The sequence below is a fragment of the Brienomyrus brachyistius genome, chromosome 5 (assembly GCF_023856365.1).
Source record: "Brienomyrus brachyistius isolate T26 chromosome 5, BBRACH_0.4, whole genome shotgun sequence".
NCBI classification, from domain to species: domain Eukaryota; kingdom Metazoa; phylum Chordata; class Actinopteri; order Osteoglossiformes; family Mormyridae; genus Brienomyrus; species Brienomyrus brachyistius.
The window spans coordinates 36,102,755-36,128,237 of NC_064537.1; the positions used below are offsets into that span (position 1 = coordinate 36,102,755).

General features: G+C 44.3%; 1 protein-coding gene across 3 annotated transcripts; it reads right to left on the reverse strand.

The window, feature by feature from the left end:
- Nucleotides 1-1,529: 1,529 nt before the first annotated feature.
- Nucleotides 1,530-25,483, reverse strand: LOC125741671 (3 beta-hydroxysteroid dehydrogenase type 7-like). Of its 3 annotated transcripts, XM_049012886.1 has the most exons (8): nt 25,003-25,483; nt 19,120-19,199; nt 17,837-18,130; nt 17,025-17,180; nt 10,135-10,243; nt 4,688-4,787; nt 3,561-3,723; nt 1,530-2,774 (listed from the first exon to the last, which is right to left on the reverse strand). In XM_049012886.1, the coding sequence occupies exons 3-8, from the start codon at nt 17,997-17,999 to the stop codon at nt 2,365-2,367; spliced, it is 1,101 nt and encodes a 366-aa protein (XP_048868843.1). In that variant the 5' UTR covers nt 18,000-18,130; nt 19,120-19,199; nt 25,003-25,483; the 3' UTR covers nt 1,530-2,364. The 3 variants fall into 3 exon arrangements, with proteins under 3 accessions (XP_048868843.1, XP_048868841.1, XP_048868844.1); XM_049012884.1 differs by lacking the exon at nt 19,120-19,199; XM_049012887.1 differs by lacking the exons at nt 19,120-19,199; nt 25,003-25,483 and adding an exon at nt 19,016-19,092.

Below are 25,483 nucleotides of genomic sequence, written 5' to 3' on the forward strand. Positions count from 1 at the left end.
GACCCCATCGCGCTGGATTTCACCACCCGAAGCAGCGATCTCCTGCTGGCGATGTCCCCACCTGGGGACAAGTACCGCGTCAGAGAGGTGCCCTCCAACCTCCACCAACTGGTTCAGCGCATGACAGCGCAGAGGTTGGAATTCGATGCGCCATGTGTCACGGAAGAGGTTCCCCAGCCGTCCGTCCCATTGGATATGGAGCAGCCTCTCACGGCCGCAGTGACCAAACGGCGGAAGAGGAGGAAGAAGCCGGCGATTGCCCAGACGATCGTCCTTGGGGTGTGCGCGCTCGTCCCCGCTTCCCTCCCAGCCGGGGAACAGGAGGACTCCCCGACCGAGCCTGAGGTCACCACCGCTGCTAAGCTGCCCACGCTGGCAGCTTCCCCCGTCCGGGGAAAGCGCCTAGCCGCCGCGGAGCTGCCACCACCCCTCGAGCGGTATTGCTTCTGGCCCGAGCGGCTGGCCAACAAGGGGGCCAGCGCGGTGCGGGACGCTATCCCGCATGTGCCCCGGACGCCTAAAGGGGCCACATCCGTCCCGCCGGCACAGGACCTGCCAGTCCCGCCGCCTGCGCAGCCCGAGCAGCCGCCCGCGCAGTCCGCGGCTCTGGGCGTCCGAGCAGCCGTCCCCGTTGCCCGCGGCTCCGGCGCCCGAGCAGCCGCCCCCTCTGCTGCCTGCGGCTTCCGATCCGGCGCCCCCTCTGCTGCCTGCGGCTCCTGAGCAGGCGCTCCCTCTGCCTGCAGCTCCCATGCCCACGCCCGAGGTGCTCCCTCTGCCTGCGGCTCCCACGACGTTTACCCCAGTGACTCCCGTTCCTGACCCCGCTCTAGTCCCTTCCGCCCCAGTCCCCGAGGAGGTCCCAGATGACCCCACCACCGCTCCTCCCTTGGAGGTAGAGGAGCTTGAGTGGGACCCCTCCGGGACCCTTCTGGTGACCCCTCTGCCCTCACCCCGGCGAGCTGGACCCCAGCCAAGGACCCCCATGTCTGTGTCCCACAAGGGGAGAGTACACAGACGTAGGGCTGGGGTCCCTCCCACCCTGCCCCCTGGCTCGCCCTCCCTCGCCTGCGCTGGGGCTCGGTCAGCGCCTGCGGGTCCTGGCCCACCGGGTCGGCTGTTGCCTGCGGGTCCCCCTCCACAGCCTTGTCACCCTGCCTCGCTCCCCGCTCCGGTGCCTCATCAGTCGCCTGGGGACTCCCCCGCTGTGGCTCCTCAGTCGCCTGGGGGTCCCCCTGCTTCAGCGCATTGGAGGACGTCGCCGCCTGCTGCGGCTCCCCCACTCTCCTTGCCCTCGCCAGAGTCCTCTGCAGCTCCCTCGTCCCCTTCCGGGGCCATCCCTCCGACTTCCTCCTTGTCTCCTTAGCCTGTCCCTCGCCCTGTCTCCTCCGCCCCTCTGAGGTCCCCTCCGGCTCCGGCCTCCCGGCCGCCTGCGGCCCCTCCGGCTGCCACCCGTCGCCCGCTGGGGCTCCCTCGGGTTCCCCTTTATTCCCCCTCCTTCTCTCCCTACTCTCCTGCCTATGTCCCTCCTTTGTTTGCTACTCCTCCCGTCTTTGTCCCTCCTGTCTCCGTTCCTCGTCCCTTTGTTCCTCCCGTCCCTGCTCCTCGTCCTCCTGTATTCCCTCCATTCACTCCTGGCCCTTTTGTTCCACCTGTTCCCTTTCTGTCCCCATTCCTTGTCTGTCTGTCCGCCTTTCCCATCTTATGTCAGGTTCTGTCATGGGTTTTGCCCCTCTGTCAGTTTGAAATATATTTTACATGATGACAGCAATACTGACTGAAAGCCAATCGCAGGGCACACTCACACACCAGTCACTCACGCATGCACACCTACAGGCAATTTAGCAACTCCAATTAGCCTCAGCATGTTTTTGGACTGTGGGGGGAAACCGGAGTACTCGGAGAAAACCCTGCGACGACACGGGGAGAACATGCAAACTCCACATACATGTAACCCAGGCGGAGACTCGAACCCGGGTCCCAGAGGTGTGAGGCAACAGTGCTAACCACTGCACCGCCATGCCGCCCTAGAAAGGAAATTATTAATCATTAATCTGCATTTTTCAGAATTCAGACACAGAGATGCTGAAGCTGTGCTCTCACGCATCAGTGGAAACAAAATTCATATTTGTGGTTATAAGGATTATTTAATTTATTATAAATGAAACTGTTTAACATGTCATATTATATATTGTACACTATCTGATATTACTATTAGTAGTATTTCTGTTAGTACAGCAAAATTCTTTACCTAAAATGTCGTCATTGACTTAGAAGAATGAATAATTTAGAGAACAGAATTTAAATATGACAAGGAGGAAAGTGACAGAGAAATGCTTGGTTAAAAGGGAGGTAATGTGAGCTGGGTCAGGTATCTTTAGGGCTTTCCGTGAAGGTGTTCACCCAGCTCTGTGTACGTGCCCTGGCCTCTTCCCAGCTGTAGAGTGGCCGGTAGCCAAAGTGCCGCTCGGCCTTATCAGAGCGCACCGTGAAAGAGGTGCAGGCCACGGCCAGCGTGTAGCGGTTCAGCAGCGGCGTGTAGAGCCACACAGGCTTCAAGGCCCAATGTAGCAGGTCGTTGAAGCACGCCACCAGCCACAGGATCCACACGGGCACGCACACCTCGCGGAAGTGGAACTGTGACAGGAACTGCATGTTGAAGTCTTCGTAGCTTTTGTAGGGTGAGTCATCGTAACAAAAGTACACTTCCCCTCCCAGCCTGTGGGGGTGCTGTCTCAGCTTGCGGGCTGCCAGCAGGTGCATCCAGGCCACATTGCCTAAAAGTGGTGGAAATAGGTATCAGTGGAGCACACTGGATAAGATTGGACACTTCATATCATGTGACTCGGTGGTGTGCATAAGCAAGTGCATCTATACCCCGTTGTCCAAGTGTAACTGATTCCTAGAAACCACATGAATATAGTTAACTCAAATATTTATAACTATTTCTATTATAACTTATGGGGCAATTCAAAAAACCCCAGTTAATATCCCCCCCAAAGTATCCATATCATCTTAAAAGTACCTATTTCAGAGCATGATAATATTTTAAACACTGTTTACCTAACTGCCAAACAGTTAATGATGCAATATTACGGATTTCTATGCTTATATGTTATTTTTTTTGCAGTAGCATACATTACATTTCATACTGTGATAATGTTAGGAATAAAAAACAATATAACAACGAAAAATAATGAGAAATATTTAGAATATTTCTCTAATGTGGTTCAACTACAATGGCATTTGTCATGCCTGGTCTTTTTCACTCAGATACATGATACATGATATATGGGTATCAGTATCTATGGCTTGTTAAGCCAAGAATTTGAGTATGCGGCTTGAATCCCAAGGTATAACTATAATAGTTGTGTTTATAATGTATTGTGTAGGGGGTCTCTGATGGTGTAGTATGTTAATCACTTCAGTAAAATATGGAGCTGTATAAACAGTTAAACACAAAGTAGTTCTGCTAAAAAGTCCAAAAATAACTGCAGATGTGTTTGTGGCTGTCTGCAGGCGGAGAGACCGTGTTCTGTGTGAGCGCTAACCAGAGTTCACACCTGCATAAACACGGCCGTGCTCCGTGTCACGTGGAATACCCCGGATCACCCAGCCCCCAGTGCGCACTCCCATCTGATAAAATTCTCTCATGAGTTGGTGCTGCTCCCCGTAGATCCCAGTGGGCCGCAGGGCACAGGTCCACAGGGAAAGACCTTCTTTCCCCTGCAGTGGGGATGGCAAAGAAAAGCCGGTCTATGGGTTTAGACTGTGTACTACTGCAAAATATTACAAAGCAGACTGATGTGCATATAAATGGTATTGAAGACTTATAGATTCCATTTATCTAATTTCTTTGTTCTGTATAATCATCGTTTACCAAAATACCTGTGCTGTAATGCTTTAATTTCATTGAATGGGCTGCTCTTTATTTTTTTTTTAGGGCTACCTCATAACTGAATTGAGTGTTACGCGTTTGAAGGTGGACAAAACAAAATCGAACATGGTGTGAACAATCTGCAGCATACTTAAAAAGTCTCCGCCACCTTGTTCATTTTATGTCATTCCACAACCCTAGAAGCTGTAGAATGTTTTCATTGCAGCAGACCTGCGTACAGATCACAGATAAACATATTGTGGTGAGTGCCTGAGTTGTTTTAATAAAAGAGACAACAGTTCTTTTAAAAATGGAAGCTGGTCTCTATTTCAATAATTACTATTGGTTTAATACTGGAGGCAGCACAGACAGGGAAGCCAACAATTTACATGACACTCAATGTTACATGCTAATGAAATACATGCATTTCATGGTAAACATGACATGGTTACGACATTTACTATCAACATAAATGCACAAATACATATATTTATTTACCCAATTTTAAAATACGCACGGTGCAGTGCAAAGCATGCTGGTAACTGAATAATTAGTCCTGCTGACCAACCCCGAATGTCACATTATATCAGGAAATCGTGGTCAGTGTGTGAGATCAGAACGAACAAAGAAGTTTGCCCTGGGGACCCTGCACAGTGTGGCCAAATTGTGGTCAGCTTGGTAATTACAGGTCATACGATGTTGTATTGCTAAAATGTGTATTCCGTCGATTTTGTCTGAAGTATACAGCCACCATAAAGAAAATGGGGATCATTATTGGTGCTCCTGAAGACTGAAATGTCACTGTCTGTGTACCTTTTTGCCATTGGCGTCCAGCACCAATCTCTCAGCTTCCGCCTTACTTTTGGGATAGGGCATCTCATGGCACACTTCATACAAGGAGTCTTCATTCCCTCTGGGGATCAGAGCAAATCCATTTGATGATTTAGCTTTACTGGAAGGGATCAAGGGGGTTAATATCAAGTGACAACATAAATGAGAGAGTATGCAGCTGGAAACAAAAGAGGACCGAAAGGAATGACGTGCTAGACGGTATCTAAAGCCAGAGCTTATTCAGTGAATGATGTGGCTGCAGGCCTGGGTTATGTAGGCGAACTGAAAGAAAACAAAGACAATCAAAGAGGGGACAGGGCCTGTGGGCAAGAGCAGGAACAAAACAGGAAGTGCTGCAACCAGCTGGTATGCAGACAAAGAATATGTGGTGAATACAGAGTCCTCTTTGAAACTGCAGTCACTGAGTCACTCACTGGGAAAAATCAATATTTAGGGCACGTTATTCAACTTGATAATGCTGCAGATTTCTCTGCCATAAGTACTTATACACACACAGCTATAATCCACATGTCTTCTGACCACTTATGAAGTACTGGGTTAACAGTTATTTAAAATAAAATAGCACCAGGCCATGCATAGACAGAGCAGCAAAACAGCATGCATAGATCTAACAGCAACCGGAAACCAGAGTCATTACCCAGTTGTATGGCTAAACTAGTCTATATGGCTGTGCTACTTTACATGTGCTCTAGCTTTACGTGGCCATTGATTGTTATCTGAATGCTTCAGTGCCCCTAATGACCAGAGGCAATGACATTCCATATAATGAAGATACTTGCGAATTGGTCCTTCAGCATCTCAGATCACGTATGAAGAGCTTTCAGTACGACAGCACAAGAGTCTGCAATAAAGTGCAGAGTAAAGGCTCAAGTCCTGAGACAAACTGCTACATGCTGTATGAGTCCTACTTATCCAGTGTCACTGTCTTTGCCGCTGTTTGCTAGAGGGAGGAGATATTGGGGTGAAGGGGGCTGCTAAGCTGAACAAACTGTGATAGGACTGGGTCTGCACTCCTTGGATGTGCTGATGGAGGGGGTGCCCAAACTGTATAATAAGACCTGTCCAGTCAACAAAGAGCACATACTTCTTAGTAATGCTAATCTCTACAGATGCACAGCTAAGTGCTTCAGATCCTCCTTAAGGCCAGTGCAGTATAATCTCTCCAGGTCCCTAACCTCACACAGCTTGAAGGACACTAACCCAATTTGCTTTGACTCAATCCTATATTGTTGTACGTTCACTAAATGAAGCAGCGACCCATGTTGTACCACCTCAAGTCAAGTCAAGTAGGTATTATTGTCATTTCAACCATACACACAGTATATAGAGAAATGAGATAACGTTCCTCCAGGACCATGATGCAACACAGAGCAGGACAAAGACAGAGCACATCATAAATGCAGACAGGACAGCATAACAGTACAGATTGACAAGACAAGACAACATACAGTGCAAATTAACAGTGGAGTTACTGTATGATAGCAGTGAGGATTATTTGTGCAAAAATTCTGTGGTATAGAAGAGTGAAGAGTTGAGAGGCAATAAATAACAATAAATAGTATATACAGATGTACAGGTGTGTGTGTGGGGATTGTGTTCAGTTCCGGTTGAGGAGTCTGATGGCCTGAGGGAAGAAACTGTTCCTCATTCTGGCAGTGGAGGCCCATATGCTACGGAACCTTTTGCCAGACGGGAGGAGGGAGAAGAGTGTGTGTGAGGGGGTGTGTGGGGTCATCCACAATGCTGGTGGCTTTGCGGATGCTGCGTGTGGTGTAGATGTCTGTAATAGAGGGGAGAGAGACCCCAATGATCTTCTCGGCTGTCCTCACAATCCTCTGTAGGGTCTTGCGGTCCGAGACGTTGCAATTCCCGTACCAGGCTGTGATGCAGCCACAGAGAATGCTCTCTATGGTCTCTCTATAAAACATGGTGAGGATTGGGGGTGGAAGGTGCGCTCTCCTCAGTCTCCGCAGGAAGTAGAGACGCTGCTGGGCCTTCTTGGTAATGGAGCTGGTGTTGAGGGTCCACATGAGGTTCTCCGTGATGTGGACACCAAGGAACTTAGTGCTGCGGACGAGCTCTGCACCAGTTCGTCAGCCATCGCACCTCCTCTCTATATGGTGCCTCATCTTTCCCACTGATCAAACCCACCACAGTTGTGTCATCAGCAAACTTTATTATGTGGTTTGAGCTGTGCATTGCTGCACAGTCGTGGGTCAGCAGCGTGAAAAGTAGAGGGCTGAGCACACAGCCCTGGGGGGCTCCTGTGTTCAGCGTGGTGGTGCTGGAGATGTTGCTCCCGATCCTGACTGACTGAGGTCTCCCAGTCAGGAAGTCCAGGACCCAGTTACAGAGAGAGGTGTTTAAGCCCAGCAGTCTCAGCTTCCCGATCAGATGCTGAGGAACGATGGTGTTGAATGCTGAACTGAAGTCTATGAACAGCATTCTCACATAAGTGTCCTTTTTGTCCAGACGGGTGAGGGCCAGATGAAGTGTGGTGGTGATGGCATTGTCCGTAGGGTGGTTGGGACGGTATGCAAACTGCAGGGGGTCCAGTGAGGGTGGCAGTGGGGACTTGATGTACCTCATGATGAGCCTCTCGAAGCACTTCATGGTGATGGGCGTGACTGCAACGGGACGATAGTCATTGAGGCGGGACACTGAAGACTTCTTTGGCACGGGGATGATGGTGGTGGTTTTGAAGCATGTTGGGATCACCTACATTGTACTTCACACATCACTGTTATTGGCACGTATCCTGACTAGTTCCACTCCAAATCTGGTATCCAACGCAGCAACCCTGCCCTCCTCCTTATCGCCAGTCTTTGGAAATCACCTGGTACCAATTTCCAGTTTCATTATACTGCTCTTTCCTGACACTACTCTTAGACTATAGTTTGGAGTTATTCCACCACATAGGTGCCAAAATAGAGAAGAGTCTTGCATGTCTTCCTTGTGCCTTGGGAGATGGTGGGACCAGTCGAGCAGAGCTGGAGGGTTGGACAGAGCGTGGTGCAGTGTGTGGTATGATGAGTGCTTTTAGGTGGGAGGATGCTGGTCCATTTTTGGCTTCATAGTTGAGCATCAGTGTTTTGAATCTGACGTGGGCAGCCACAGGAAGCCAGTGGAGCCAGTATATCACCTGTTATACCCACCGGGTTAACTCTGCTTTTAATATGGTGTAAAAACAGAAGTCACTCATGTCTCCATCCCCAAATAGCGGGAAATACCCTGTCTGGCATCAATGTGCACAGACTTGCCCCTAATTATTGCCCTCAAACAGGCATTCCAAAATAAGCTCATCTCTTTTCTCAGTCATAACTATATGTGTCATTGCCCAAACATGCACAGGCAATGTGAGCGTGCCGAACAAAACACACTCTGCCACATTTTGTTGAATATGTGAGTCATTCTATAATCAGGGTTACATGTCATACATGTCCACAGGTTGTTTTTTTTTTTATCAATTTTACTAAATATTTACTTCAAGCAGTGATCTATTTCACACTGGAGCACATTTCTTTTAAATCTAATGCAAAAAAGTCAACTGGTTTCATCATTTATTTTGCAGAAAATGCAAACACTATACTGGTATTTTTTTGTACTGTCCAATTTGCTAAAGGTCAAGTCATACTCTTCAAATTAACAGTAGGATACATGATTTTGTATTTTATTTTCATCATTATTTGATCAGAATAATCCTTAAAACATAAAAAATTATTTGACTCATTAATATACATTAAATTATTCATTTTGTGTCCAAGAAATCTCAGTCAACTGTGTTACCCATTGACAAGACCCCTATAACTAGCAATGGTTTGCTCCCAAGTCACATGACCAACACCACACGATGTCACTTCCTTTAATGAAGGGACACTGTGTTAACATGTTCTTGTGTACTTGCTTTAGATTTTATATTTACAAAAATGCAGAGAAAGTTTATTTAAACATGAGATTATTAAGGCCATCAGGTGACATGTGTGCACCTAGCAGTTAGCACAAGGACCTAAAATGAATGGAATGTCAACTATGTTACCTATCAACTGTGTTTCCAATCAATTGTAACACGGTTCACAGGGATTAACACAATTGACAATGTTGACAGGGTTTATTGTCATAGTTTATGCTTACACTGAGTGTTTTTGATAAAAACATTCATTAAGTATTATTATCATACACAAATTACATGACAAAATATGAACAAGTGAAATTACAGTTAATTTACAGGCATAAACAATGTCCATTCATGTTAACGTCCATAGTCCATAAGGATATAATAGAAAAAAAATATGATCTAACATAACATAACAGGCAAGAGCATCATGCACATGTTGCTGTGTGTGTCAGTTTTACAGAATTCAAAGGAAACATTAAAGAACAAAAGAGATACTGTAAACTATAAGTAGGATAAGTTGGAAAGGACTGTTTGTGAAGGAGAAAAATTCAGTATTAACAGCATATGTTTAAAAGTTAATGAGATGATTTTTATTGTTCAATGAGAGTTACCCATTAAACAAAGGGTTGTCTTTCTCCTAAAGCATCCTGTCAATTGTGTTACCTCTGAGTTCTGTGTCATAAATCTTTTAAATGTTGCTAAACTGCAATGAAAATCATACGGGACATTTTTAGAGAAGAAAGTCTTACGTAAAGATGTTGAATAACTCTAAATACAGTGTAATGTGGATTTATGTTGGAAAAATTATTCATCCTTGATGACATCAGCCCTCAGAAAATCCATTGTGAAACTCAAATTTTCAAATCAGTTAGACAGAAAACCTCAAAACAACTCGCGAATAGACTCAAGATCTTTCCAACACTTGTTTTATAAAATGTGAAGTATCTCATTCATGTCTTGTATGACACAACTTTTGTCTGTAACACAGTTGATAAGATAATGAATTGAATGTTCACTTTCATTTAAATATTTCAGAAATCATTACAGCACAAGCTTGGTAACTAATGCATTTAGCACATCATGGGGCTGTGGAAACAACTTGACTATTTAGCAAAAAAGTACACTGACTTACTGACTTTTTGGTTGATTTGCATATACTCCTTATTATAGAATGACTCATGTACTGAATATATAAACTAGAGTCATGTGTTTCTCTCTTACCCTGAATGAATCCCTGCATCTTTTCTCTGCAGAAATGTTGCAGCTAGCCGACCTATACTAAGATATGGTTATACTCCTATTACTCTCAATGAGAAAGAAACACATTAACATACTTTGCATCACGCTATCCCTCTTTGGCTTTACGTTACATAACTGTGAGTGCCACAAGATTAATAAGTAAGCAGATACAAGGAAAGAGGACAAGCCAGAAAGTATAGGAAGTCCATGTACAAAAGGCATAAAATCATAGAAACTAGAGGTGGTTTCTTTTACACTAGACTATGAGCCTTACCTGATAAACGGGTCTCCTTTGATGTTGGGCCCCACAACCTCCATGCTGCTTGTGTAAATGAGGTACTGGATCCCAGATTCCATACATGCTTCGATGACATTTGCTGTTCCTGAGACACAGAGAAGGTTTAATATATGGAATTGGCAGAACTTCCTCCTGAATTCTTTTGGTAACCCAGTCTCAATGCAGAGTAAAGGGACTGAACAAACTTGGTCTCATGATTCAGTTCATAGTTAATTCTAATTATAAGTAGGGAAATTATGGTGAAACCAGGGTGAGGAAGGACTATGGAGGGTAATAGCCAGTGTGGTACTGTTTAGTTATACAGGTAATTCCATAGAGAAAGCTGTGATCTGAACTGGGTACAAGAATGGGAACAACTTAACCATTGGTAAGTGACTGCAAGGAGAGCTGGGTGACAGCTTCTCATGTCAAGGTTCACTGATGTAGAAATGTTCAGCATTTACAAAAAAAGAAACCAGTTCCTTCCCCATAGAGTTTCTCACTTTCTTCCTGAAAATGTGCCGTGTTGACATGCATACTTGACTAATTCTAGCACCCTCTACACACATTTGCAAACAAGAAATGAAATGCAACAATAAACGTATATTTCTTTTGAGTGATCATACATAAAACAACCAAACCAACCATCATACTAGGAAGAATGCAAAAACACCTTCATATGAGTAGTGTAGAAGACTAATTTCATTGAGTGCCTTTTTATATGGGTTTATAGTGATTAACTGTTGAAAATCTATATTTTCTTGGTTCCTACATACAGCCTAATTGCCCCCAGTCTGTTCTTGAGAACATAATACACAAACATTATGTATTCAATTACAATACTGCTTTGCTGGTTCTAAAACAAAAAAAAAACCTCTTATTTTCAGACAAATTGCTCCCAAAATTAAACAGCAGCACTGTGTGGCAGGAATTAAATGGCAACTGTAAAAGACATTTGGTCTTGTGAACATAGTCACTCTAAAAGTCTTTTACTGATCTTTTTCTAACTTTCCAGATAGATTATAGGGGAAAAGTTGCTTAAGTGGAAAAAAAACTGGAAGTGATGAAATTTTAAGGCTGATCACCCTGAAGTCAAAGCAATATGACAACGTGATAGCAAAAAAAAATGGTAGTTTAAAACATTTAATCCCTTTAGCGTGATAACTCAAAAAATATTTGACAGATATTTTCCAACCTTTGCAGACATATTGTAATAGTGACTGTATGGATGTGTTCAAATTTTTAGAGAAACTACACCAAAATTAAAGCAGCACAGCACAGTAAAAGCAAGCGAAGGGCAGCTTGAACACCTGATCTTGTCAGCATTAACCAAAAATGATCTATCTGATCCTTTCTAAACTTGCAGGTACATTGCTTAGATGCACCTGTTCAAAGATCTAGACCAGTTCAAATTTTAACACAAACTTAAGGCAATGACAGCAAAGAAAAGGATAAGTTTATAGCAGGCTTAACCTTAAAAATGAGGGGGAGGAGTGTTCTATGTTTGTCGATCAGAGAATTCATCCCAGATCTTTTAATTGTGGACACGGTTATTTGGCTATTTCAGTTCTTCAAAACCACAAGAGAATTGGATCCAAAAAGCTGGATTAAATCATCCAAGATAATTGTACGCTCCAGTAATCAATGTCTAGGCTAGATATATCGACACTCAAAAGTATATAGACGCTCCTCTACTTACGAACTTTCAACTTGCGAACTTTCAGACATACGAACGAAAAGGACTGTAAGTCCAAATTGTGTTCATCCGGCTCCCATTTCCTGTCCACAACATCAGTTTTTTTTCTGCACACCAATTTCGCCTACTACGACTTCTGGCCACTACTCCCGCTGTACCAGCAGCGTAGTCTCTGTACTCCCAGCATCCTAGTTCTTTGTACTTGTGTATAACCTTAAAATGATGTTGAATAATGACTTACGAACATTTCAAGTTACGAACGGCCTCTCGTTCGCAAGTAGAGGAGCGTCTGTACTGTAATTGGAAAGTCTGTGATTCTTTATCCCTAGCAGAGCAAGAGTTTTTGCTGGAGGGATACAAGGAATTAAAGGAAATGATAGGAACCAAAGGCAACACAGCAAAAGATGCCAAAACAAGAGAGGGTGGCTGGCAAAAATGACTGGCAAATTAAACACTTAAATGCCCATTTTAACTGTTAATATCGCAACCTTTGCATTTCCACTGTGAATTATTTAGTCCATCATATTTAGTCAGCAAGTACCAACACCCCAAGGACCTGGGAAAAGTTAGAGTAAATTACTAAAATATTATTTAAACTAGGGGTGGCGTGGTGGTGCAGTGGTTAGCACTGTTGCCTCACACCTCTGGGACCCGGGTTCAAGTCTCCGCCTGGGTCACATGTGCGTGTTCTCCCAATGTCGTCGTGGGGTTTTCTCCGGGTACTCCAGTTTCCTCCCACAGTCCAAAAACATGCTGAGGCTAATTGGAGTTGCTAAATTGCCTGTGCGTGTGAGAGTGAATGGTGTGTGAGTGTGCCCTGCGATGGGCTGGCCCCCCATCCTGGGTTGTTCCCTGCCTCATGCTTTTTCCAGGAAAGGCTCCGGACCCCCCGCGACCCAGTAGGATAAGTGGTTTGGAAAATGAATTATTTAAACTGGCATGGATTAGTTCTAACCTAAATATTAATAGTATTAGCTAGAGGTCAATCAATTTTCTTTCCTTTTAAAGCAAATAGGAAGAAGGCTGAACATAAACTGGAGAGGGTCAGCTGTGCCAGACTTCACTGCAGCTGAAGAGGTGGCTATTCAGCAAAAATGCCCATCTGCCAGTGGTAAAGGGCCCATAAGTGCATCCCCAGAGCCACTGGCAGGATTCCACACTCATCAGTTCATTTCAGGTAAAAGAAGGTCATCACACAAATTCACAATGCATGCTTTGTCACAGGCCTTTTTTGTGGTGGGCAGTTACAGGTAATGTTGTCACACTTCTGCCAGGGCCCAAGCAACATGATGGGGATATGTGTGACATGTTGGGTGAGGACACAGTATCTGACCACTCTTATGGAGAAGACGACTTCGCGAGTTTGGCTCCTAATATGGGGAGCTAGTCAATTGCCAGTGAATATTGTTCCCTCTCGACAGATGCGGTAACTTTCAAAAAGTAATTAGCCCTGATATGCAAAAGGATCTTGACAATCACTCAATATACACACAATTTGGAACACTGTACTTATTTGCCAAATACTATGTATGTAAATGTAGCTTAAATGGTGTGAAACCTCTGTCTGCATTTTTATGTGGCTTTTGTCTATATGGACTGTATATCACTTCCCATAATACGAGGTTTGTTAAAACCATTCATTTGTATAACTCTTTTATTTCATCCAAAGACCAGAATTACAGTATTTTGTTGATGGACTTCAGTGCTTTGGTTATACTGTTTATTTCATATGTGTTTGTTCATGTGGCCTTGGTATTACATCAGTTATATTTGTACTCAGGCATTAAATTAGAATATACAAAAACGTGGGATAGAATTTGAGAAATGAATGTCAGGTCAGAGATGCCAATGAAAATGAACGTTAAAGCTGATGAAAGGTCAGCTTTGACGCATAATCTACATTTTACTAAACTGCTCCCTTTGAATCTTTTACTAAATTTTGGGGCATTAATGTTGCATTCCATTTACCTTAGATGTTGAAAGTCAGAGCTGGGAATGATGTCACACCTGAGTGAATTAAAAATAAATTACTGCCTAATGCAGAGGAGTTTAAGTATCTCGGGGTCTTGTTCACAAGTGAGGGAGAAAAGGAACAGGAGATCACCAGGTGGATCAGTGCAGTGTCAGCAGTAATGTGGATGTTGTACCCGTTCTGTTTAGCTAAAGAGAGAACTGAGCCAGAAGGCAAAGCTTTCCATATACCAGTCTACATTCCTGCCCTCACCTATGGTGACAAGCTTTGAATAGTGACCAAAAGAATGAGATACAAGTGGCAGAAATGAGTTTCCTCCACAGGGTGTCTGGGCTCTGCCTTAGAGAAAGGGTGAGGAACTCAGACATTCAGGAGGGGCTCAAAGTAGAGCCACTACTCCTCTGCATTGAAAGGAACCAGTTGAAGTAGTTTGGACATTTATCTAGGATGCTTCCTGGATGGCTCCCTGGGGAGGTATTTCGGGCATGTCCAACTGGGACACACTGGAGAGATTATATCTCTTGCTGGCCTGGGAATGCCTTGATATTCCCAGGGTGGTCCTGGAGGAGGTGGCTGGTGAGAGGGAGGTCTCTATCATAACAAGAAATAAAGTATTTTGTTTAATATACTATGATAGCTCGGCATTGGAAACTTTTCAAATATTGCAATGTTATTTTGTTTTAATAAATATTTGGGAGTTCAGCATAAATTTCACACAAACTTGTCTAGGAGTGCTTTAAACAGCAAGAATTAAAATGATTATGATTGTCCGTCTCCAGAAAATACAATGCTGTTGTTTTGACAAGTCAAATAATTGAATTAATTTCTAGTCAAATAATTTGGTTTATCTGTACCAGTCAGTATTGCTGTCATCATGGAAAATATATTTCCTTCAATATTTTGTCAGGTAAGCACAAATCATCATGATGATTAATCATTGTCTTCTCTTTCACTCTCCAAAATCCAGCTCATGCATACACTCCTGTGGAAATGATTTTTAAATTAATCAGTAAATATTAAGAGCTTAATCAATATTATTAATTAGTATCAATATTGGTAATTGGTGTTGCTTTTACTCATAATGATTACTTGATAAACCATGTATGTGCATGATCTATAAGCAGGGTATTTTGTATTCAAGAGGTATAAAGGGAATATTGTAACCAACAATTATAATCCTGTGTGTGTGTGTGTTTTTGTGTTAACCTGACTGTGGTGATGATTTTGTTAAAGATGATTTTATGAAACAAGAATGTAAAAAAAATATGTGATATGGCTTCATTCCCTAGTAATGGGTCAGGTTGCTGACTGATAAAGGCCATCTGATAGGATATATGGGGGAACATTCCCTACCAATCTGAAGAATTTCAGTTAAGTTACAAAGTAAGGAGGAACTTCCCCTTGAGCTATGCTCTTTAAGACATGGTTTTTGTTGGTCATAAGCACAATGTCATTTTGCTGCCTTAAAATAGCAAAACGCTGACAATGCCATTGCCATTTTGATGACATGCTTGCACGGCATGAAAGTTAGCAATATGTACAAAGCTAGCAAAACCACTTTGCATCATGATTTGCGACGTTCTCATGTTTCACAGCCATACAGAGAAACAGGGAGCACCAGGACTCTAAAGACTTGGACCTTCGCCCTCTTACAAAGACATTGGGAGTGCCACACTACTTCTTCCAGTGACCTCATGACCCCCCGTGCTCTTCTAATCTGTCTAATGACTTAGGAAGAGTCACCAGAGATGTCATTTGTCATTCATTGTCATTGGAAACCCTTTATTGCTGATGCAATATACCATGGCACCAGTCACAAGTACCGGTGAAGAGCAGGCCATCAACCGACCTTACATATACACAGACATCACAGTAGGGGGAAGACCGGCCGGGAGACAGGGGAAGTGAGAAGAATAGAAACAAGATAACATGGTGGGAGAGGAGGAGAATAAAAAAACACCCCCCAGAATGCACTCCAGTAGGGAGTACATTGTGGGAACCGAAAAAAACACCTCAGCAACATAAGCACATGGGCACTACACCTTACATAAAAATGACACGACTTGCAACGGGTAGCGGAAAGGGGGTGTGGAGGTGACCCAGCAGAGACAGACAGCCATCCGGTCCTGCTGCCATAGAAACGGCGCTGGTCAGACCCGCCTGTTCACGCTGGGGGTATGAAGCGGCGGAGGCGTGGGATGGGGTGAGGGTAAGTCCTTGGGATTGGGGGAGAGGAATGCAAGAGAGTCTCACTGCCTTGTTCTTCTGGGGGAGTTGTTAGTTCCAGCAGCAGCCTTGGCCAAGGCCAGTGCTGATATGGGGGAGCCAAATACTTGATAGAATAAGGTTGTTTGGGTTTCCATGCGGGGAGCTGAAATTTCCAGCTCCTCTAATGTCCACGCTGATCTCCGCCATCCAATAATTTTTGCAAAGCTGTTAGCTTCTCCACGATGTTATCCAGTTTGCGATCCATCTGCACAGTCTGAGTGCTAACAGCTCTGCCCACTCCATCAATCATTCCGGCCAGCCTAGTGGGGCTTTGAGAGGCTGTCACCGTCTTCTTCAATCTTTGATAAACCAGGGCAATGCCTAATCCAATCAGCATAATACCTGTAATCATGGTTCCGAATAAGTAAATGTCTTCAATGTCCTCCACGGAAAGAGCTGCCAGGCACACGACCCTCCACCGCTCCCATCCGTCCATCGTGTAGCCAGCTGCGTACGTTCCTGCAGGACAGTCAGGTTCCCCCGACCCTAGGCTTCTCGTCGAGAAGATGGTGTCAATTGCGTTGAGAGACCAGCTGATCAAATCCATAATTTTTCGTAGTTTGGAGAGCAGGGCTGAGAGAGTCTCTTCACAGACACAGTATAAGACAGTAGACTAGACGAGACGAGAGGAGCGAAGCAGGGAAGATAAGGGGAGGGAGAGGGTAAGAAGTGCGACCGCCTCCGTTGAGAGCCAAACGAGAAACATGTGAATGTCGCAGCGACAATCAGCAAGGAAGGAACACATATTAAACAGACAATATTAAATCATTGTATTAGAAATTATCTCCTTGTTATGGTTGCCGCGATTGCTGGGGAGCGAGGAATCGCTCGGGCAGGCAGACGGGCAGAAAGCAGGCAGAACACATATTAAACAGACAATATTAAATCGCTGTATTAGAAATGATCTCCTGCATCCATGTTTCCTTTTTGTAATGATGCTCTTTCACTAACCTTGAACATTAACCCGGTGGATGGTTTCCTCAGGGACTCGATGCCATACGTCCACCAGGCTAGCAGTATGGATGACCAGGTCTGCCCCTGTGGCTGCCACCAGCACACTCTCATAATCCGTGATGTCGCCCTGAATCAACACCACTTTCACCCTTTCTAGGAGATGGTAAGGTAGGAATTGTGGGATATGCCATATAGTTATTTACTAACTCCACTGGACATTCATTAGATGACAATCTTGTATTCATAACTCCAAGTCTCTAAAGAGGTGCATCAGTTCAAAGAATTAAGAGAGTCATAAGCAGGAGAGGCGAAACACAAATCAAGCTGTGACAAAAGGTTTGCCTTTGTCACAGAAGTGAATGAATGTATATAAACAGTAAAGAAACCATGAATATGACTTACATGTAAATGGTTTATATAGTAAGTATTCTTTTTGAACACATGAAAGATACTCAGTTGATGAATTAACTAGCATAACATCCAGGGTTTTCCCTGCCTAATGCATCCAGGTTTCCTATAACCCTGTACTGGATCAGTGATTTGTTAGATGAAATGTACAAGTACAGAGACATTGGAATGCTTCTATTCAGCTACCCCATCTGGCTCTCCAAGGTGAGAGCAAGTTTGGAGGTCACAGCAAAGGGTCAGCCAGCATGCAGAGCCCCTGGGGTTGCTTAAGGGCCTTGCTTAAGGGTCCACAGGCATGTGACTATTCTGACAAGACTCAAACTGGCTGAGGAAGCTTAGCCTACTGAGCCACTCCTCAGAATGGATGGGTAGATGGATGGATGGATGGTTAAGTCACTTACCGGTGCTATGGTCCACTAGGTTTGGTCGGGTGAGTTGATCAAAAAGGCGAATCTCCATGACTTCGTCTTCTCTTTCTAACAGTGTCCGCAGCAGATGCTGGCCAAGGAAACCACAGCCTCCCGTAATCAAATACACTAAACCGGAGTGTCCTTGTTTTGACATTCTTGTTTTTCTTCTTGAACTTCAGTTGGATGTTCCTTTGATCAGTCCTAAATGCAGTGCTTTTCTTTCTTTCTGTATGTTATTTTGTATTTAGATGATGGGTCTCAGAAGATCCTTATTTTGAATGTATTCTGGGGATTGGACCAGAAGATGAAGGTACAATGAGAAATTCAGGGAGAACATGTCATAAACATTTGCCTGCATTACTGTGTCTGCTTTTATTATGACACATTCAACATCACAGATTTTGATGTGTGGGTAAATCTGCGGTGTTTTGGGCATGAAAATATTTGGTATTTTGTCATTAAAGAAATATTTGAATTATGCTGCAACTTTTAACACTTTTATTAGGTTATGTGTTGTGGTATCTGTGTTGGGCGAGCAAACAGGGAGCAGGGAATCAGGGTCAGGTAGACGGTAATCCAAGAAATGGGGTTTATTAAGGCAGAAACACATACACACGGAAAACTACGTCAATGACCAGACTGGGGAAACAGACTTGAACGCGGACTAAATACACAAGACCGAAGGCAGGAAATGTGGAACAGCTGGTGAACGTAGGGATTTCACATGGAGTTAATGAGGGGAGGAGCATACGAGCAGGTCATGACAGAACCCCCCCCCCCCCCAAAAGGCGCACACTCTGGGCGTGCCTCTGGGGAGGCGACAGACGAGACAAGACCAGGGACATAGGACCTGGAAGACAAAAGCAAAACCATCAACGAGACACCGGGAACAGAACAGACACACAGAACAGGCACAGGGACAAAACCAGGACAACCAATGACAGACCATAGGGAACAGAGACAGGCAGAGGGGCACCAGAAAAGGAGACAAAAGGAGGAACGAAAGGGCCAGGAGGGAACATCGGAGACACAGAGGGCTGAGGAGCAGACACAGGAGGGACGAAGCAAGGGTGTTAAAAGGGGACAAGGGGGAGCCAGAGGGAACCCCAGCGGGAAAAGGCGGCAGCCACAGGGCCAGCAGGTAACCGTGAGGCTGGAGCAGGTGGGGACCTCAGTGGGAGTGAGGAGGCAAGTTGAAGGACAGGTGCCAGGAGAGCTGGGACGGACGGAGCAGGCGCCTCAGGAACAGGAGGAGCATCAGGCGGAGGCGGGACCTCGGGCGGTGCAGCAGGTGCTTCGGACGGTGCAGGCATCATAGCAGGTGCTTCGGGCGGTGCAGCAGGCGCGGGCGGCGCTGTAGCGGGAGGTGCAGGCAGACCATCAGCCGTCGGGACTGGAACCCTGCAGGGTGGTAGCACTGCAGGAACCACTAAGGGTGCTACGAAGGGCACGGACGCAGCGCGAGCCTCTGTGGGCAGCGTGTCAGCCACCGGGACCGGAGCCTCTGTGGCCAGCAGGTCAGGCACGATGGGCGAGACTGGAACATCAGGCGCCGGTGGGACAGGAACATCGGGCATTGCATCCAGGGTTAGCACCTCAAGAGCAGGCGTTGCCCCTTTAAGAGACTGTGGGACCCGTGGGATGGCATACCAAATGGACCTGGCCCCTTTAAGGGCCAGGTGAGTCCTGGAAAAGGGGTGTGCTGTTGATCCCGGCCACATCGCAGCAGGCAACGGTGAAACGGTGGTGGTGATGGTACAGGGGCTGAACACCGCTGGGTTCAGGATCGGGAGGGGTTCCTCCCGATATGCGGCTGGGGAGGAAGCCGCGGAGGGATAGACAGCCCTTAAGAAGATTGCCGGTTCTTCTTCCAGCTTCTCCTTGTGTTTCACGTCTCTCCGCTTCTTTTTTCCCTTCGATGGCGCAGTCGAGGACAGCTCTGGTGAGTCCAGTAACGGACCTGGGGATACTCTGCTGTCCAGAGCCACTTGCCTCATCATTGTCTCTGCCAATCCATTCCTCAGCTGCTGCAGGTTCAGCCAGACCTCCTCCATGAGGAATGAGCCCTTGGTCCCGTATGTGCGGCCGAGGCACAATCAGTAGTGTCATTTCGGACCTCCGGCTGCTGTAGCAGATAAACTGCCTCTTCGATCAGATCGCTGTATTTAGCGTCAGTAAGTGAAGGCGTCTTCTTCATGAGTCCGGTCATTCTGTGGTATCCGTGTTGAGCGAGCAAGCAGTGAGCGGGGAATGAGGGTCAGGTAGACGGTAATCCAAGAAACAGGGCTTATTAAGGCAGAAACACATACACACGGAAAACTACGACAATGACCGGACTGGGGAAACAGACTTGAACACGGACTAAATACACAAGACCGAAGGCAGTAAACATGGAACAGTTAGTGAACGTAGGCAAAGAAAATGATATTTAGATTATCCTCGTGTTGGTGTAATACTATGATATTATGCCTGTCAACGTGTGTCAGCTTGATGATGATGATGATGATGATGAGAACCCTTTATTGCTGTTGCAATACACCATGTCACTAGTCACAAGTACCAGCGAAAAACTGGCCATCAACCGACCATACATTTACACAAACATCACAGTAGGGGGTAGACCGGTCGGGAGACAGGGGAAGAGAGAAGAAAAGAAACAGAATAACATGAGGAGAGAGGAGGAGAATAAAAAAACAGCCCCCAGACTGTACTCCAGTGGGGAGTACATTGTAGGAACCGAAAAAAACACCTCAGCAACATAAGCACATGGTCACTACACCTTACAACATAAAAATGACACAACTTGCAACAGGTGAGGGAAATGGGGAGGTGGAGGTAGTCCAGCATAGACAGACAGCCATCCGGTCCTGCAGCCATGGAGGCGCTGGTCACAGACCCGCCTGTTCACGCTGGGGGTATGAAGCGGCGAAGGCGTGGGATGGGGGGAGGGTGCGGTAGTCTTTGGGATTGGGGGAGAGGAATGCAAGAGAGTCTCACTGCCTTGTTCTTCTGGGGGAGTTGTTAGTTCAGCAGCGGCCTTGGCCGAGGCCAGTGCTGATTGGGGGGAGCCAAAACCTGATAGGATGGGGTTGTTTGGGTTTCCGGGCGAGAAGCTGTAATTTCCAGCTCCACTAATGTCCACGCTGATCTCCGCCATCCAATAATTTTTGCAAAGCCGTAAGCTTCTCCATGATGTTATTCAATTTGCGATCCATGGTCGCAGTGATGTTATCCAGTTTGCGATCAATTGTCACAGTCTGAGTGCTAACAGCTCTGCCCACTCCATCAATCATTCCAGCCAGCCTAGTGGGGTTTTGAGCGGCTGTCACCGTTTTCTTCAATCTTTGATAAACCAGGGCAATGCCTAATCCAATCAGCATAATACCTGTAATTATGGTTCCGAATAGGTAGATGTCTTCAATGTCCTCCACGGAAACAGCTGCCAGGCACACGACCCTCCACCTCTATCATCCGTCCATCGTGTAGCCAGCTGCATACGTTCCTACAGGACAGTCGGGTTCCCCCGAACCAAGGCTTCGCGTCGAGAAGATGGTGTCAATTGCGTTGAGAGACCAGCTGATCAAATCCATGATTTTACTTAGTTTGGAGAGCAGGGCTGAGAGAGTCTCTCAAAGTATAAGACAGTAGACTAGACGAGACGAGAGGAGCAAAGCAGGGAAGATAAGGGGAGGGAGAGGGAGAAAAGTGCATCCGCTTAGCCATTTCAGAACCTCTGCTGAAATCATCCTAGTATTTGCAGCGACCGACCTGTGCAGCCATGTATTTTTTTGACTTGGCCACTAGCACACCTCATACAGCTAGTCAATCTGTCACTGACTTTTTAAAGCAATATATTTAATTATTTAATTGAGCTGTTGGTGAAATTTAACAAAATCATGGAACGGCTGAGGTGCCCCTGAGGAGAAGTTTGGGAACTGAAGCGGTGTTCATCTAGCCATCCAACAGTGTTGTGCAAGTTCACACTTTTCATGATCTAGTTCAAAGTTCAGTTCACACATGCTCAAAGTGAACTGTTCACATTCATAGCTCGTAATTTTAATTTTTGAACTAGTTCAAAGTTCAGTTCATTTTATTTTTAGGTGCGATATATAGTCTAAATGAAAATGTATTTTGTTTTAACATACATCTATAACCTACCTACATTCTTGCATATATGGACATGTATAGACAAAGGACACAAAATATGATTCTTATTCATGGTTTATTTATCTCTTGCCCCAATACTAGACAAGGGAAGGAAAAGAAAAGTACTGTAAACACATATCGGCATCATATCCATCTCAAATGAAAACTAGACAGAACAGAATATTTATTATTCAGCAAAATATCTCTTTAGTTTTATTTAAAAAAAAAAAAAACTCTCACGCTTCTTGAAGGTGTGTGGCACCATCTCACTGAACTATTAAAAATAAAAACTTTCACATACAGAAGCCATTGTTGTAGTAAGTAATGAACACTTCACAGACCATGCCTACGGCTTCAGTCCAAACTGTTTTTTGTTCACGTTTAACAGCAGTTGCTTTTCAAAGTTGGCATCTCCCAATCGGTTTCTCCTGGGCCTAAATATCTGGCCACCGGTACTGAAGAGTCTCTCCACTGGAGCACTTGGTGGGATTGCTGTGTTATATTTGATGAAGAGCTTCTTCAGTTTGGGCAGCAGCATGTATTCAGTAAACTCGTCAGTGGTTGGGGCGTCCAGATAGATGTCCACCTCAGACTTATTGACAGCTGATGGGCTTTGCTTGAACTTAAAAAAGGATGAAGCACTCTTTTTCCCCTCAAGGTCATCAGGGGGTTGCTCAGACTCAGGCACATTCACAGATCGCAGCTCTTCCCTCAACATCAATCTGTACTGCACTCGCTTACTCTGATCCTCCACCCAGTCCAGCTTGAACACTGGGAGTAGTATGGCTGCCAGAATGTGATCTTTGTTTTCAAGACAGCCTTCCAGTCTTCTAGAGAGTGACTGCATCAAGGTTGGGATGAGGGGGCGGCATGCCGTCAGACCTTGTGTAGCTGTAGGCTTTGAACTCTCATCCAACAGACCATCCAAATCATTTTTCAATTGCACAATGGTAGGAGCCAGGTAGCCGAGGAATGTGTTTTTTTCCCCCTGAAGGATGTTCAGAGCACATGCCAAGGGACCCATCACACTCACAAACTTGTTGATGAAGTCTATTTCCTCTGGAGTGAATCAACGAAGCCCAAACTCATCACAGATGGTGTGCAGAAGGAGTCTGTCATACTCAGGAGTGGCATCCAATGGTACTGTTAGATTGCTGGTCTGGGAAGTCAAGGTGGCTATGTGAGCCAGGCGCTGCATTGAGAGGAACATAGAATTCCAACATGTGTCGTTCGGAGTGACAAAGCCAATCTTTAGCTTTTCCTCAACAAAATCTGAGGCTTTCGCACTCCTTTTCATTATATATATATATATATATATATATATATATTATATATATAACCTGAGATTGCAAGCATAACTAGTTCGAGAAACGTGCTTGTAATCCAAAGCACTCGTACATCAAAGCGAATTTTCCCATTACACATAATGGAAACTCAGATGATTCATTTCACAACCCAAAAATATTCATATAAAAATGATTAATACAAAATATAAAGTAAAAATACATAAAACAAATTAACCTGCACTTCACCTTTGGACAGAATCGTGGATGGTGTGAGGGAGACATGAGAGAGGAGAGGAGGGTTATTTTTGGACTTTCCCTATAATTAACAGAATCACTGCTGTCTGTTGGCTCACTGGAATCTTTTTCTTTTTGTGCGACAAGGAACATATCCAATGACAGCTGCTTTTGCCTCCTTTTCGACTTCGCGGAAATGTAGACATTGCATTGTTGTTAAATAGATTCATCGCTCGCACTGCTACGGCAATTTTCTACTAAATTTTGAGTATAAGAGTGAGGGACGCCGACTGACATAGAGCATGGGGCGTGATTACCCACAATACCGCAGTGAGAGAGAGAAGAACCATCGGCTCAGTTGTGATTTCGTGACGCTAGGCAGACAAAGCGTATACATAATTACATAATACTCATACAGCAAGGTCTCGCTCGTTTATCAAGTTAAAATTTATTTTAAAATTGCACTCGTCTTGCAAACCAAGTTACTCACTGTGTGTGTGTGTGTGTGTGTGTATATATATATATATATATATATATATATATATATATATATTGTATATATATGTGTATATATATATATATACACATATATATACAATATATATATGTATATATAAATACATCTTTATATATATATATATATATATATATATATATATATATATATATATATATATATATATATAAAGATGTTCAACATGCAGTACTAAGTAAATCATAGAAAGTACAGATGAAACTGGTAGTACAATGAGTAAAACTCGGAATAAACTTGGAGTAAAACTATGATATGTCTGTGAAAGTCAGCCATTTCACAACTGCTCCTAAAAATCACCATAATATTTACACTTAACAACAAATACACCAATATATTTTTGACTCAACTATGACCCCAACTTGACTGGATAGAGGAATTCACCAAAGTAACAATTTCTGCAACAGGCTCAACAGTGCCTGCAGCATCTCACCATTATTTGCCGTTACCACTATTATATAGCTGCTCTCATTTCCATCCCACTTTCCTTTTCCTTTGAAAACATTCATCAGCCTTTGAACAGATATCACCAGATATCACCTTACCCTTAATAAGGGTATTTCCTGAGGCTTCCTTTTAGCCCAGTACTTTCAGCGTCTAAAACGCATCAGCATAATACAACTGATACTCCAAAAAAGCAAAACTAAAATCTGTTCCATTTCTTTTTCATTTAACATTTCTGGAACCAGTAAAAGTTATATAAATAACATCATTTAACAGTGATGTCAAACATACCTCATTACATTGTAGTAATATGTCATAACATATTACTACATTAAAACCGCAATACTGAGTACAACTCACGTCCCTATAAACAAATTATTAAAGATTAACGTTACATTCTGATCATTTAAATTGTAAATATCCATGCCTACACTAAAAGCTTCAAAGTACTGGCCTGATGAGCAATAGTCGTACAATACCACACTTAAAAGTATGTATCTTAAAAGCATGCTTACCTTTGTTCTGTACACTGCTGCTGAACAGTTAGACACTCTAAGCACTGTGGTGCTCTGCTCACCTCCGTTTCTTGTACTTCACTCGTGCGTGCTGCCTGCAGGCATGTATTTTTAGATGTGTCACGTAGTTCTAACTGAATAAATAATTCACTATGTTCAGTCTTTAAGACGATATCACTAGATAATAGCACCTGCTCTGTAATATCTCTTCCCAGAATTTCAGCTGCATTTTAATCCCCTTCTATTTGTTATTCTCTCCAATCTAAGAGAGCGCAGTGCTGTTCAGCTGCATACTGTAACAATCATTGGGCTCTTCTTCCTTTTTCCCTTGCAGGCTATGGTTTTGTTGCAGGGTCCTAAAGACCACTGTTTCTTAATCTGTTGATTGAGTTGCAAATGGAATTATACTAATAGTAAACTAGTAATTATATTACATTATACTATGATTTATGTAGCAGTTAAAGTAGTCCTTCAGTATTTA

Bases quoted from the DNA above. Each gene is read 5' to 3' on its own strand.
- LOC125741671 (XM_049012884.1), bottom strand. From the start codon at position 17,999: ATGTCAAAACAAGGACACTCCGGTTTAGTGTATTTGATTACGGGAGGC. The intron at 10,244-17,024 runs GTTAGTGAAAGA...TCTGTGTCTCAG, and splicing joins CCACCGGGTTAATGTTCAAG to GAACAGCAAATGTCATCGAA. The intron at 4,788-10,134 runs GTAAGGCTCATA...TCTGATCCCCAG, and splicing joins AAAGGAGACCCGTTTATCAG to AGGGAATGAAGACTCCTTGT.